The 16,553-nt window shown below is 35.4% G+C and overlaps 1 protein-coding gene across 2 annotated transcripts in view; it reads left to right on the forward strand.

Moving 5' to 3' along the window:
* Positions 1-16,553, forward strand: part of LOC139700165 (MBT domain-containing protein 1-like) — a 56,461-nt gene that overhangs the window by 25,353 nt on the left and 14,555 nt on the right. For both annotated transcript variants that reach the window (XM_071598735.1, XM_071598736.1), the window contains exons 10-12: positions 3,651-3,916; positions 4,523-4,756; positions 6,153-6,396. In XM_071598735.1, coding sequence (XP_071454836.1) covers positions 3,651-3,916; positions 4,523-4,756; positions 6,153-6,396 — 744 coding nt within the window. The remainder of the gene's footprint in view (positions 1-3,650; positions 3,917-4,522; positions 4,757-6,152; positions 6,397-16,553) is intronic.

The following is a 16,553-nucleotide window of genomic DNA, read 5'->3' on the forward strand; positions in this document are numbered from 1 at the left end:
TGAAGTAAACATTAATGAACTGAGGTACTTAAAATGATTATTTGAGGGACTTATCGAAGAGTCGTGATCTGTAGGCCTCAGGTATCTTTACAGACAAAAGAAGGATACTGCAGTCTATTTTTTTAAGGTTACTGAATTGTATGCTATCTTATATAATGTAGGTTTCTCTGATTCACAGCGTTTTACAAGAAAAATTTCTAATTGGCAGTTATTCTTTGCCCATCCTGAAAGTAATCCAGTCCTTGCCATCACCTCATTTAAAGGAATCATTATCATTCACATTGAAAAGTCTTCCGTTTTTCACAAATTGTTCAAAAAATCTCTCTTCTACTACTCTTTCTTCAAGGTATTGAAAGCTCTCAAATCATTCCCCTCCATCAAATAGTCTTTGCTTTGAAATCTCATTGTTTTTGTTGTGTTCCTCTTTTTAGTAAATATATTCATTCTATATGCTTTATAAGATTTATTACTTTATGTAAATTAGCACTGGCAATATTCACGGGTGGTTAATGATTAACACTTTCAAACTGTATGATAAATTGTGTAAATTTAAAGACTAGTTCATCATTGAATTGCATTTTCATATTCTTATGTATGAAATTATTGCACAAAATTATTGTTGATTCCTTCTATTGTTACGATATTGTTTTACTTGTAAAAATATGTTCATTCCATGTGGTCAATTAGATTTAGTACTTTGAATGGATATTCATAAGATTGAAATGGCTCTCGAATGTAGCTGCAACAGTTTTAACTCACAAGGAATAAATTACACTTGTTTGACTTAATGATACCCCCGTGACATTGACCTCATACTCATATTTTTTACGTGGTAATCTTCATTTTAGGCTCGAAATTCCTAATTTCACAGTTTTTTGGTTTATATTGAACATATTTTTTGGAAGGCTTACTTCCAAATCTTATTTACCCATGAGTTATTATTCCATTGCTTCATGGCATCCAAATCTAACTGAAGAGGACCAAATTCATCGCTTTGCTTTCTATTTGGTAATGTTTTTTTATCAACTTCCTTCATAAATCTAAGGATATGATTGAAGTCAACCGTAGATGACAACACTCTAGGGAGCTGTTAGCCCATGAGAACTAATACTTCAGGGTGATTCCCACGCAATGAACTCTGTATGTGGTGTGCTTATATTGTGCATGGACCATATGGAATGTCAGGGTATATTAGTATGTTGATCATAAATATGTTATTTGCTTTTAGTAAACATGGAAACAGTCTTTAGGCCTTTCCACCTATAGGACTATACATATACCTGAGGATAACTGTGTTGCCTTCAAACCTCACTTTTGGAAGAGATTTTTCTAGGTGAAGGTTGAATATGTTTTGCACAAAGCAGAGGCCATATATGGATAGCCTGAGGTTTACCTTCTCTTTCTGTAGTGTTGTAGTCTTCTGCACTTCAAGTGCCTTTCATGATCTGATGGCTACTGATCATCAACGATTGTAAGTGGATTGCTTAGTCCTGTCCTGAACTGATTTTTTCATATCAGTTTTATGGAATTTTCATATATGTGGGTAAGTCAATTGGCCCTCAGAAAAAAATGAAAAACAAATTATTAAGGGTAGGTAATCTCCTTTTAGCTGGATAAACTTTTCCCAATGAACTTTTTTAAACTGTCCAAGATGTAGGATTTTGCTAGGACCTCAAAATAAGCATCTGTGTTGGCAATGACCTCATTTCAAGTTTGGAAATAAAGATAAGTCACTAGGGGACAAATCTGGTGAATATGGTGCATGTTGTAATTATATGAACTTTAATTCCATAATGTTCACTGTCGAAACAGATAGTGTGCACCCATGCATTTTTTCAATGGGGTAGAATTTTTTTCCTATTGACATTTTTTCTTGATTTCTTCACTCAACCAGTGCAATAAGAATGCATAATGCTTTTCATATATCGTTTGCCCTCTTTGCTGGTAATTGATGCACATAGATGATTCCACATGTATCCCAAAAAAACATGGCCATCACTTTGTCAGCCAAATTTACCATCTTTGCCTTTAGAAACCCACTATTTCGAATGTTCCTTTGCTTCCAGAGTGTGGTAGTGTATTCCTGCTTTATCAACAGTTGTGTATAAATGCAGAAATCCATCAGGATTGTGACAAAAAAGTGCCAGACCATCCTCCGAATTGAGTTTATTCTTCACCGAGAGCAAATCTTGCACCCATCTTGCCAAGATTTATTCATCCCATTAACCAGGGTCTTCATTAACTGTCATATTCTTCATTTCAACCAATTTTGTCAATTATTTCTTAGTGAATTTCAGTCACCTCATCACTATCATTTCAGTCTTTTCTCCTGTTGTGCTTCATCATTGATAAAATCTTACTTTGCAATGGATGTTGTTAATCATTTATACTCCCCAGAAGTGCTAATAGCATTGTATCAACAAGTGTACCATGTAGCAAATCTTCTCCCCGTTACTTCTTTGGCAATAGTGATTTAAGCACCCTAGGAATGGCATTTGGAATTTTTGAGGTTGAATCATACATGTGAAGTACTTCCATAAGGAGTTCACCATGTACTGGTGTTTGCATTTAAAAATGCTTTTCTCTCTTCTTATTGATGGCTTGCAACCATTCTTTTTGACCCCAAGTTGCTCAATGTTTTACTGATAATTAAATTTAATTAGCATAGTCTCTATGATCAGGGCCTAAGCATAGATAGGAAGTAATTTAGATCAAAATATAATTACATAGACAAACAGGCAGATCAGTGTGTAGCACACCTAATACCTTCATGCTTAAGTGCATTCTTGTCTATTTTTCAGTGGAGTCTGTTAGTTTCCATATTGTTTTAGTTGTTTTCCATCATTTTGGTTGTTTAAAAAATTTTCCTCATTATTCACATTTTTCCTGCAGATATTCAATCAATAATTTAGTGGCAATCTGTGTATTTTGTTGGAAAACATAACTTTCGTGTTGCGTCTTGTAGTTAAAATAAAAAGAAATCATACCGTTGATTATGGATGCTTGGTTGTGTTAAAAGTATATCAATAATGCCTATAATATGGGAATATCACTAATACCCATTGTTGAAATATTTTACTTCGTGGTTCTTGAATCTGTAGAAATCAAGACATTGTTAGACTAGTGATGCCACTGGTACACACTGAGGATTATATGAATTAAGTATGCATTTTCCTGTTTTCAGCATTGATGTGACTTAAAATTTTGGGAAATTATGCAAATTTGATTAATATTTGTGTAACATTTTACGAGACAGGAAGTATAAATAATTAATCATTGTGAGAAAAAGTAAGAATAAAAATTAATAAGAAAACATTGCCTTATACCTATGGCATAGTCAGGCTCTCTTGTGTCAAGGAACAAATACTAATTTTGTATTACGCCCATTCATTTACTTCGTGTTGGTGGTTTTGAACCCTGTGATAATTTCATCATCCTGCACCTTCTGCATCCAGGGGCAACTCCATCATCCTTTTCATTACTGCTACAAATGTAACATAACCTAGATTGCAAAGTGCAAATGATGGGCTTTATAAATGATGTGGTCCCGGGTTAAATTTGCACTACTTTTTTGCTTCCAATTATTGTGGATGAAATGACTATATGTATAGATTTATTTCGACTAACATGCATTTGGAATGTTGTTAAAGGATTTTGGTGCCATGAAGATTCTCCACTGATACATCCTGTGGGCTGGGCGCAAGTTGTCGGGCATAGAATTTCTGCACCTCCAGAATATCTGGAGCGCTGTGAAAAACACCAATATGATTCTGACGATGCTAAGGTTGATCTTTTCCCCACACATCCCCCAATACCTTATCCCGTGGCTACTGGTGGAGGATTTGTGGAGGGTATGAAATTGGAAGCTATTGATCCTTTGAATTTATCTGCCATTTGTGCTGCGACTGTTATGAAGGTGAGTCAAATCATTATGATAATTGTATTTTTTTTCCTTTTTTAAAGCAATATTAATATTGTATGAGTATATTGTGAAAAGTAATACATTTTAATTATTGGGAATCATGGAAACCTACCAATGTAGTATGAGTTGATTACCAATTGCAACAATGAAGCTGATGATAAGTGCAATAGTTTGGAAGTAGGCAGGTGTATGTGATCATGAATTAAAGCTGATTGAGCCCAGAATTGAGCCTAAAAATTGAACCCAGGCCCTCAGGTCAATAGTCCAGTGCTCAACCAACTGAACTACCCTGCCCCACTCTTATGTTATTATTCATTTAAAAATGAATCCATAAACATTTTCATATTATAAAAAGAGAGTTATTCCAACTTTCCAGAGGTTATTAGGAACACATTTTTGAAGTTTTTCAGAAAATAATTGTTAATCTTCAAAAGATTATTGCACTGAGAGTTTAGCAAAACTTTAGGTTTTAATTTATTTTTATTATTATAGTCATTCCTCAATTTGAGTTGTGAAATATGTATTTTTTGATTGGTCTTGTGATCATGTAATTTTTCATGCATTTATTTATCTAACAAATGCAAAATCTCTTTTCTTTAGGTTTTACAAGAAGGTTATATAATGATAAGAATTGACTCATATGATGCGGATGCCAATGGATCAGATTGGTTCTGCTACCACAGCACTTCCCCTTGCATATTTCCCGTAGGTTTCTGTGAAAGGAATAGTATAGCACTCACCCCTCCCAAGGGATATGCAGCAGGAGACTTTGATTGGGAGTCGTACATGAAAGAAAGCAATGCTATTCCTGCTCCAGTATCTCTTTTTAACAGGGTAAGACTATAATGTGATGTTAAAATGTTGATTTTGATTGAATACTAAATGTAATCATGGGGTTTTATAGTGCACTGGTGTTATGTGATGTTTGTGGGGAATTGTGGTTCCAGTACTTCAGCTAAAATCTTAAAGAATTCAATTGGCTAACAGACTTCAGAGAAGTAAGTGCTACCATGAATCTCAAGTAAAAATGGTCACTATCAGTAAAAAGTCACTCGCTAGTAGCATCAATGGCGATTTTATAATCACTTCTTAGCTCTTCTCATGGATTTAAGGATGGTTTTGTGGGAATTTAGATAATAGAGGCATAAGGATAGGAGCAGGAAAGTTATTAATATTGATTTATTGTACATTTAATGACTTATCATGATTTTAATAGCATAGACTGTCATTTTGTAATGATAGAAATAATTTGTTGTGGTCAGTCTTGGTATTTAAACTGGTTTAATATTAGGAAGAGGAACAGGGCATGTCATAGGTTAGAGGTTTTACAGCACTTTTTGTAATGGGTTGAAAATGTAGCAGATTAATGAAATTACTTTTTCTTTCTTAATTTACTCATTTAAAAACATGTCTTAAGGGAATGGTGGATATTGTTGTTGCATTTATTATCATACTTCCAGTGCAAATTTTCCTACAGTAGAAAACTCTCTATAAACTGGACCCAGCTGTTCTGGATTCTCATGTAATCTGGACCGTCTCTCACCATGTGAATTGAAGGGTTTTGAGAGGCCACTAATGGGCTTGTAAGATTCTCTGAAAATGCTTGAAAACAATATTTTTCAACATGTCAGCATCCCAGTTACACATTGTAAATTTATTTAAAAACCTGCATGAAGAAAATAATTTGTGTGCTCCTTAAACTGCTGCACGTTTTGTAGATGCTGCCGCCATTAATTGAGTTGCTGAAAGCCATTTCCAAGGATTCATTATGAAAAGGATATGTTTGCTGCATAGTGAAAAATTGGGGCATACACCGCATAGTTCTTAACTTCTCACTACCAGCTCCAGGAGTTAATTGTTTTTAGTTTTTTAAATAATACTGTGCATCTTAGGTTGTGACAAGTTGAGAAACCAGATTGCACACTGAAATATAGTGCAGGAAGGAACCTCTTTCTCTCAAGTCAAGTTGTTTTCTTTCAAGAGCTGTGGCTAATTTTTTCCACGTCTCTTTTCTCCTCAAAAGATCTGTCCCCCTTCCCCATCTTCCCCTCATTCTCTGGTATTCTACTCCATTCTAACTCATGAAATGCGAAGGATACCAAGGACATCATGCCATTTATTTTACTTTAAAGTTTTAATTATGCTTCTTTTTATTTAAAAGTTTTTCTCAGTGACATAATTTGTGATGGTTAAGATTGATTCCTTATAGAACATTCTTTGTTTTTTATAGGATGTGCCTGTGCATGGGTTTAGAGAAGGAATGCGCTTGGAGGCAGCAGATTTAATGGATCCTCGCTTGGTGTGTGTGGGTACAGTTTCTAGAGTAGTGGGACGATTACTAAAGGTTCACTTTGATGGTTGGGAAGAAGAATACGATCAGTGGCTGGATTGTGAAAGTCCAGACGTGTACCCTGTTGGTTGGTGTCAACTAGTAGGTCATCGTTTGGAAGGGCCCCGAAACACCAATTGTACAGGTTAGTACTTAAGTTTTACTGACACGCCCAGTGGCAACGGTGGAATTTGTCTGAAGGTGCCAAAAGTTAAATAAGTATTTTCAAACTATAATATTATTGAGATAATTGAATGATTGAAAGATATTGAGCATCAATTTAAATATAGAAAAATACATACATGTATTTGGCGTGTATAAAATTTTATTTCTCCCTCTTCCCCTCCAAATGGCTGTGTCCCAATGGACCTGTCATTTATGTTACTATTTTTACGAATTTTCAATAATTTTTTTAACTCTGTATTTAAATTATAATATATATTTGTTGCTTTTTTAATTTTAATTGAAATATACGTATTTGTTAAATTTTCAACTATTTATATAAATCGTTATTTAGAATCTAATTTTAAGTATAAGTCTTTCTAATTTAAACAGTTTGTCTCTTTCTGAATTTAGAATATAATTTTAATATTTGTTAGTGCAAAAATCATGACTTGATTAATGATATAATTTTGAGTATTTAGTGGTATCGTCATATCCTCTTTGCATCTCTTTTTCTGAAAAAAATATAATTCCCCTTCCAGAACCTTCCTTTTCAATGAGAATGAGATCTGAGTATATTTCTGTGAAAGAAACCCTGGATTTAATGCACAAAATCAAAATTTATTAGGTGGACTAAATTAATAAATGTCTTTGAAATTTTGCAATCAAATGTTGATTATAAGTTTTGGTGCATTATAGTTGTTGCTCCAAAATGAAGGGATTTGCAAACACAGTAATCATGAATAATATGACTGCAGTAAGTAACTAATTGACTTGTAAAAGTAGCATCATGTGAAGCCTATCAATTGTGCCGTTATGTGGAAAATTAAATAAATTTCGGGTGGATGGTGGAATCATTAAAAAATTCAAGGATTATTTCTTTGAAAAATTGTACGAAAATTCCTAAAGAATAAAGAACAGGGGCATTCTATTTATTTTTCCTTCCTCATCTATTAAATCTGTATTTGTGTTTGTGAAAACCTATACATTTTGAAATTCTAGTTTTTCTTGAAGTCCTTTATTTGCATTTTTGGCTATTATATAGCATCATGAACTATGATACCATAATGGTTGATTTGCACTTTTTCTTTTGTCATCTATGAAAATTTAAGGTCTACGTGGATTAAGGTTTGACTTAATGTATAACGATACAGTCAACCTCTTTAGAGCAAATTGTCATAGAAGTCAAATACTCCTCATAAAAATAATATGGTTAGGATTTGCCTCCTACATGTTGAATATATCCTTTCTCGCCTTTGGACAAACCTCAAATCACTAAAAATTTATGTTGAAAAAAGTGAACTTTTTTCCTAAGAATTATTTAAAGGACTTTATGAAAGAAGAGTTCTTCAAAACACTCAAATATCTCATTTCATGTGCATTTTATTTCTGATTGCATGAAGTTAACTAATTAGCTGCAGAAATGGTGGAATATAGCTATGCAACTGATCAATTGCTAGTATTCAGTCTACCAAAGTTCCTGAAAGCTATTATATTTGTTAATATTAAGCTAAACCAGTAATCTTAAAACTCCAATTTACAATAAGATAAATGATATGAAGTTTGTTTTTAAGTGTTGAAGGATGTTTTGAGATCTATCAGTTTTGTTGGTCTCATTGCTGTTTTCTGGCATATTATTTGCAGCATGCTAGTGTAGGATGAGCACATGAGTCTAAAGGGTTATGTGTAACGCCCCACTATACGTTTTATTTTCCCAAAGATTACAGAAGTAGCAAGCGATTCCACTATTTTATCATCAATCACATATAAAATCTTTAAATGATTGAATTTTTCTCAACTGCAGATAATTAATAACAATGACCCCAGTTGAAATGCATCAATATTTAGTTGTATAATAGAATCGTTTCTCGTATTTCCACACCTGATTAAGGGCTAGGGAAAAACTATATGCAAAACTGCTATTAAAGAATTATGTGGTTACCAGGAACAGGGGAAAATTGGAATCTAGAAAATTATTGCCTGGGAAAATCAGAAAAATTCAGGGGGCCTGAGATTTTTGGAGGGTTGTTGAAGAATTATTTTTTAATGCATTTCAAATGATACTTTTTCATTTTGAGTAATTAAAAAAAATGGCAATGTGTTCCCAGAAAGAGGGACGTTTTTGTATTCAGAGTTAAGGGGGACCTATCTGCCACATTTCAGTGAAATCTCATCACTATCCATGGAACTGGTTCTCCTCTTGTTAGTTTATCAGTTGGAAAATTGAGATCATTCTTGGATGCTATTTAAATTTCCAGATTCCTTCCTGCTATGAATTCTGTTATTTTTTGCCAGAACCCTTCAGAATTAACTCAGTGAAACATATGAGTATCAGGCAGCAGTGCAAAGGAACATCTAAAACCCTTAAATTCCATCATTTAACTAAGACCCAGTTTTTATTTGTTAGAATGTGTAATTCAAATCGGTAAAAAATATAGTGTTTGTATTTAATGACGAATATTTGAGTCAGGAAATCTTTCGGGCAAACCTGGAAAACTCGGAGCAGTTTATGATGGGATTTTACTAACCACCCTTAATTAAAAAAGGCACCCACAATGATTTTGGTTGATATGCACCTCTTAGTACCGCAAGAATAAAATCAATTCTCCAAGGAGCAATAACTGTATTTTTAAAGAAGTGAGGCAATATCATCAAGATGTGAGCAGTGCATCAACAGTGTATGACAATTTTGAAAAATAGGAGAGGAGTTGGATGGCCCACAATGTGCAGAGCCATGAACCCCACCTGAAAGAGAAAACCTGTGGCATGAATAGGATATAGTAAGCCACATTCAAAAAGTTTTTGCAGATAGATGCCAATTACTGGCACCCTCTCCTTGCAAAAAGCTTAACTTTTTTGCTCCTATCTGGCAAAGATGAGTTTTTTGATTTGCTAAGCTGGTAGTCAAGTTTCAAGCCGATCACCAAGTATAAATCTCTTAATGGGACATGAGGAGATGAGTTCCCCATACCAGCCAGTGCCATTGCCCTGCAATATGTTGGAATTTAAAAGACACTCAAAAGTTAGGCCCTGGAAATTATATTTTATATTATTGTGGCTTCTAATATAGTGGTTGTTCCCAGAGAGAACAGTGGTCTTGGAAGCAGGTAGCTTTAAATTGAGAAATGAGCCAAACGATCATTTCACTCTCCTCTCCTCTGTTGCATCTCTTGCTGGAGAAGAAGATAACTTTGGTAATGGGGAAAATATTGAAGAAAATTAGTCTTTTCCTTCAATAAAAACATTGACTTAATTTCAAGTAAAATAATCCAGTGTTGTTTGTACATAATTTGAAGGAGATAAGCACTATCTGTCATTATCCTGTTCTGATGTATCTTCCTATAAGACATGTAACATTCTTTTAATGTTGTCCTGAGATGGAAATCAAGGAAATGGAGTAAGTTTGAAAGGGACCATTATTCGATCATAAATTGATGCATTACTTCATGTAGTACATCATCTATCCTAAAAATAAGTGGAATATCCAGGGGAGTCTGAAGTCCTTTATCTTGGTGTGCTGATGGATCGAAAGCTCACCTGGAAATCCCAGTGCAAGCGTGCCCGCGCCAAGGGCTTTGTGGCAATGAGTCGACTTAGGCCAATTCTTCACCGAGGGCTTGGCCGATTCCTAAGCGCGGACACTAAGAGAAGACTGTACCGGGCGTGCGTGCTCCCAGTAATTACGTACGCATCACCGGTATGGTCTGGAGTGCCAAAGACGAGTCTTGCCCGAGTCCAGGTAGTGCAGACTGCTGCACTTCGGTGTATATTGGGGCGGGGTCACGACGAACCCGCCTCAAGCATGCACCGCTCTGGGAATCTGGAACCGCTGGACATTCTACTTCCGAAGGCAGCGCAGAATTCTTCAGAAAAGCAGCGGAGTCGGACTTTGCTGTTATCCGAAGAATCTCCGAGGCACAGGTCTGGCTGTGGGATCGCCACAAACAACCCATCGCTAGCCTGGGCACCCCTGAATCACTTCCGCCAGGGAAGAAGCCAAGGAAGTGCTAAGAAGACTTCCCTGAAGTATAAAAGCCACCAAGAGACAACGAAGAAGTACACAAAACGTCTTCATAGTCCCAAGGACTGGTAAGACGAATGGGACGCCTTCACAAAGAGGTAGTCACATAGGGTGAGGAAGTAGAATAAAGCTGGAAAAATTTATTGCAGATCAAAGTACAAATTACCAAAATTCTTTAAAGTAGCACCCTGGTGCATCGATATACCAATGCCTGTGCCTCTGCCAGTTGCTGTATACTTGCCATTCTTCAAGCTCCTTTTATTCTTTGGAACGAAACACCCTTTTGTGGCTGTTGGGTGGCTGGGGTAGCATTGCCAACTTGTGTTTGGCCATGTTCTCAGTCAAGAAGAAGAAGATGATGTGGGATGGGATGTTGCCGTAGTGCAGCCTCCAGTTAATAACGATCTCCTCTCTGATGCATTGCACTCTTTTCCTTTCGAGGACTTCCACATAAAGCTTAGTCTTCATTTTCTGTCCTTGAGACACAAATTCTTTGCGGATACTGACTTTTGAGTCGAAAAAGATTATGGAGAAAGACTTATTATTTTTGGGATAGACCCTGTGCAGCCAATCAACCTCCAAACAGCATAATCTCTCTGTTTTAAAAATATGTTCATACCCCATAGGAGTTTTTTAGATAGAGGTCTCAGTGCACGAGATAAATTTGGTTGGAGAAATCTTCCAACTTGAATGCTGCCAGTGACATCCTTGATTATGGGCAACATATTATAATATCCTTTGGATGTAGGCAACACATGGTGTTTCCTTTGGATTAAGGCAAAGATAGTAGTAGCCTTGAAGAATTGAAATTAAATGCCTCACTGCCTTTACAAGCATTACATGCAATATAAAAAGGTGGTGTGTGGCAGAAGGTAATGTACTTTAGTCCATAACCAGACGACCTTTGCCACCACAATGGCCATGTAATATTTTGTGAGTCATCATCTGCGTGAGTACAAAAGTCGTAATGCTTCTATATTTTGTGGCCAAGCACATTTTCCACCATGTCAGCCTGTGCATACATAATTTCTTGATGTACATATTTTCCATCACTTATTTTCTGTAGGACTTTATTTCAGATTGTAACACCATTATTGGTCATAAACATTTACACAAAAATTCTGGTCGTTACAGAATCAGAGCTATTCAATTGATTTTGGTCCAGAGATCAACAGCTGGATAAGGTGCTTAATGATAGCTTTATCAGCATCATACATAAGTCTCTAATTAACTGGGGAAACTAGTAACTAGTGGAATCTGAGTTGAAGGATAAAAAATGAAAATTTCTTCTCTTTTGATGCCTGACTAACTTGAATAACAGGAAATGCTTCCTTGGTTGGCTGCCATGAAAGTGTGGATCCTGGTATGAAGATAGTTAAAGGAATAGCATTTGCATTATTTATATCGAGAAGATGAAATGGGGATGCTTTACAATCTCATTCCTAACTAAACACTTGCTTGGTAAAATGTTGCAGAAAGTGAGTGCACCAGAAGGATTATTGTGACATTCAGTTAAAAAATCTGTGTTCACCTTTGGGCTTGGATTTATCTTTTGAATTGCATTGATCATGGTTGGTAAGAAAATGAACTTGATGGATTATTTCAGCATTTGTCTCTTATATTTGGTTATTGATGGTCAACAGATGCCAAAATTCTGACTAGGTCTAGTGATAGATTAGATGATGAAAACTTAAAGTAATGGATGTGAACTGAGCAATTAAATGTTCCTAGCATTTAATTCTATTTTGCTTGTGTAGGTTCGTTAAATGTTTTATTTGTTTACATGTTATTCTAATATGCATCGAATTGCATTTATAAATGATGAATATCAGTAATTTTGCACCAGAAATGCTATTATAGATTTATAACAGCAACGTCCTCCATTCTATAAATAATTTTTGAATGGGTATTTACAGAGTTGAAAAAGAAATACTTCAAAACTTTAGTTGTTGCATTAATAAGTTACAGTGGCAATCTGTTCCAAGAACTTCTTACTCCCATAATCTGTAGCCAATAAAATGCCATTTTCATGTTATCAAACTAGTGCAGTCACCTAGATAGATCACTGGAAATTCTAAATGACTATTATATCAGTATAACAGTATGACTGCTTCTTAAGAAAATTATTAAAGATAAAAATAATGCTAAATTATTATTAAATGGAAAAATAAGCATACTAAAAATAGCTAATTGGAGTATAACCTCATTTAATCCAAAAAATTAATAAGTGGCTGAAGATTAAATAATAAAAATATTGAACTCTGCAGTCTCCAAGAAACAGATAAGAAAGGTAAATGTCTGTAGCACAGTGGCAAGTATGTGTATGTATAGTGCAGCATAAGCAAAGACCAGCAAGATAAAGTAGGGGTAGGTTTATTTATCCATAATAAATATAAAGATAACATAGCTGCTGAGAGATATCAGACAGAATATTGTGTGAGGTCCTGTTTGAGCATCGAAAATGCACATCTTCTCAATTTACAATCCTGAAGATTGTAAACCAAGACAGGAGGTAGATTGGGTCTGAATGAAGACCTTAAAATTGTGTTAGGCAATTTCATTGTATTTATAAGCAAGAAAGTAACTCCAGTAGTCAAGCATTGCTTGCATGAAGAACTTGCAAATGGAAAACTAATGGTCAATATCAGTGCCTAAAATAACTAAGGATAAATGGTACACTCTTCTCACATTAAGATAAGTAGATGTTCAAGAACACCATCAGATACAAATATGTGATTTATTCTATATTGACCAACCAAAAGATAGACTCTAGGGGTCGAAGAAGCTCTCACTAGATTTCACTGTTTATTTTAATAAACAGTGGCCTACCAATCAAGGTAGGTTTGTGAAGGAATCAGGGAGTAAGTAGAATTGAACCTCTGTGTGTACCCTTCAGTACAATGAGCATTTTTCAACTCCATATGATTCGTGTCTCCCTTCGTTCTATCCAACATTCCTATTCTGATTTTACATGTACTCTGCTTACCCAAAATTCTCCCCTCCATTGCAGTCTTCAGAGTGCAACAGGTGCCCATCACCCCTGAAAAAACCATGCATCGATATTTCCTGCCTTTGTTGAATTTTTCCCAAAAACCTTCTCTCTTCAACTACCATGCCTGGAACATCTTTGCTTGTGTTTTGGCCATCCACTTCACTTCTTCCATCCTCCTCTACCCCCACATCTCAAAATCTTCCAGTCTGTGTTGATCTTTTTGACTCACAATCAAGCGGTACAATATTACTCTACACATCAACATATTTACCATTGATTTCTTTACACTGGAAAACTAGAAATGGCAAAGCGAAAGGAACAGGCTGTGATGTGTAAATTTCATGCATCATAAGTTAGGCCTCAATTATGAAACAAACCATTTAGTTGATCACTTTATTTGCAATTCTTTACATATTTACTTAGGGCCCTGTTCATCAACTCGACTCTTTGTGAAATCATCTTTACCTAATGCAGTTCTTCTTTTAATGCCCTAACTAATTTGTCCATGTTCACCCAAGATATTCCCTATATTTAAATGTTCATCTTAGCCTTCCTTTTCCTTGTATTCAATTGTTTCTGGCTCAAATTTGTGGGAGTTCATGTTCATTAAATGAAGAACACTGGAAAAATACATTGTGTTCTTCATTTAATGATTCCTTTTCCTTGATAATCTCATTATCTTTATTTTCTTAAAATTAATTCTCATCCTACCATCACTCTCGTTCTGCAATGCACTCGACAATAATTAGCATTCTTTGGCTAAATGTCTTCCTGAAGTTTGTTCATCTGCAAATATAGCTGCTTTGATGGCTTTCCACTGCCCTTGCTTCTAAATCAAGGTTTTCAATTGGATCCCTTACAATTTATCCTCCATTTAAATTGAAAGGAATGAATGAAGGTTGAAAACCTAGTCTTACTTCCCTGCATATTTGTCCCATCCTCCAAACTTTACCTGAACTTGCACATCCTAAGGGAATTAAATTTTTTCCAGCGGTGGTTTTTCATTTTCCTTTATAATAATTATTGTATATCTTCTAATATGTTTCCTTAATTTGTAACTCACTTAGAGTTGGATGGAATACATTTACAGAAAGTAGCATTTTGATGTAAAATGGTGCATGAACATAATAGAGGAGAATGTGGCTCTTGCAAAAACTCAATCAAAATTAATGACAAGTTCGTTTTGTGTGACTAGTGTCTGCAAATATTTAACATTAAATGTACAGGGCTTAAAGAAATAACATTAGAAGCCCTATTTAAAGACCAGTAAATATACTGGAAGTGCATTTCCTGCCGATCCTGCAAGATGTCGCTAAGCAACATTGCTGCTGATGTTGAGTACTTGAAGAATGAACTCAACTGTCTAAAAAGTAATCCGGATTCTATTACCAACAAAAATCAAGAATAGGTTACTTTTGCAGGCAAAATTAAAAATGTGACATACAAATCCCTTACTGAAACAGACAAGGTACTCAGAACCCTCTTTGATAAAAGAACCAACTCGACTTAGAAGAGTACCAAAATGAAGGTTTGTACCTTTAAGGAAGTACTACTTCCAGTGGAAATCAGCAGCAAGGAAAACATCAATAACTTGGCATCGTGTGTCTACAATGCTTCCTTCTCATTGCGAAGGAAATGCCTACATCACGAGAAGCGGTTGCGTGAACACATTTGGGGCAAGTGATCGCGATATGAATTAAAATATATTTTCTAATAAAAACAGTATTAGTGAAACAATCTGCAGTGAAGATTAAAGTGCCCTATTATCCCCTGATCATCATGAAATTATGGTAGTTCGGCCCCAATGTTGTCGAAGAAAGAAGGATTGAAGGTTCTGCAGATGTTTGTGAGCCGGAAAGCTGCAATCTCACTGGTGTTCCTAGGATGAACAGCTTGCATGCTTGGTGATTTTCTAAGAATACAATTTCAACAGATATTGTTAAATGCCTTAAAGGAAAATTCTCAGGTGATATGGAAATAGAACAGTTGGCAAATAAGGGTGATTACTTGTCTTTCTGTACATCCACTGAGAGCTACCAAATACATTCTTTGAGAAGCCCAGCTGACTGGCCCGAAAATATCCTTGTTAAACGGTATTCGTTTTGGATAGCTCCGCAAAATTTGGCTCCAAGGTTTGGCTCTGACCTCATTCAACCGGTGGGACTGGAATAGTAAATCGAGGATCAAACTACTTTTATTTCATCTTACGCCAAAACATTGTGTATCCGTAACAAGGTGCGGAGAATGAATTTGGCATTGGGTGAATGCGACATTTTGATTCTCTGCATAAGTGAACACTGGTGTAAAAGTGATAAATCCAATCTTTCTGTTTTGATGGATATAGATTGACCTATTTCTTTTGTCGCACAGAATACAAAAATGGAAGCGTGTGTAGTTTTGTGAGAAACGAGTATTCATTTAAGGCCTCTTCATTAAAAAAAGTAATTTCTAAAGAAGGATGTGTAGAAATTATCGCAATCAAGTTAACAAGTTTTCAGAATATGAGAAACGTGATATTTGTGTATAAAAAGACCCCTGGAGGTGATGTCAGCAATTTCTTTCTTGAATTTTAGCAGTTATCACAAAGTGTCATGAAAAAATGCAAGGGTCTAATATGTTATGATTTCAATATTGATTTATCCTACCAAAATGATCTGTTCTCTAAACTTAGTGAAATTTTATGTCTGTATGGATGGACTTAACTTATCGGCTCCCCAACCAGAGAGATTGCAACCTCTTCCAAAAGTATTGACCTTGTTGTCACTAATCTCCACTATCTCCACTTAAGCGAAAATGATCACTCTAAGGTTGTCAACTTAGGCATTTCTGACCATTACGCGCAAATGGTATTTATCCCATGGTCAAAGGAGGTGGTGTACAAGAACTATCAAAGGTATTACCGAATCAATAAAGTAAATTCTTTCCATGAGCTTTTGTGTAAGATGCCATGAGATACCTTGCACAATTTAAAGGGCGTACAAGAAATGTATATTTATTTCATAAGCAGTGTAAAACTCAACTTCAAAGAATTCTTTCCTAGAGGAATAGTTCCTGTGAAAGGCTAAAATAAAACTTAAGTGCTGGGTGACAGATGAGGTGAGAGCAGCCAGCAACAATTTAGGGAATT

The sequence above is a fragment of the Hetaerina americana genome, unplaced genomic scaffold (assembly GCF_022747635.1).
Source record: "Hetaerina americana unplaced genomic scaffold, ioHetAmer1.1.p SCAF_10, whole genome shotgun sequence".
Lineage (NCBI taxonomy): Eukaryota > Metazoa > Arthropoda > Insecta > Odonata > Calopterygidae > Hetaerina > Hetaerina americana.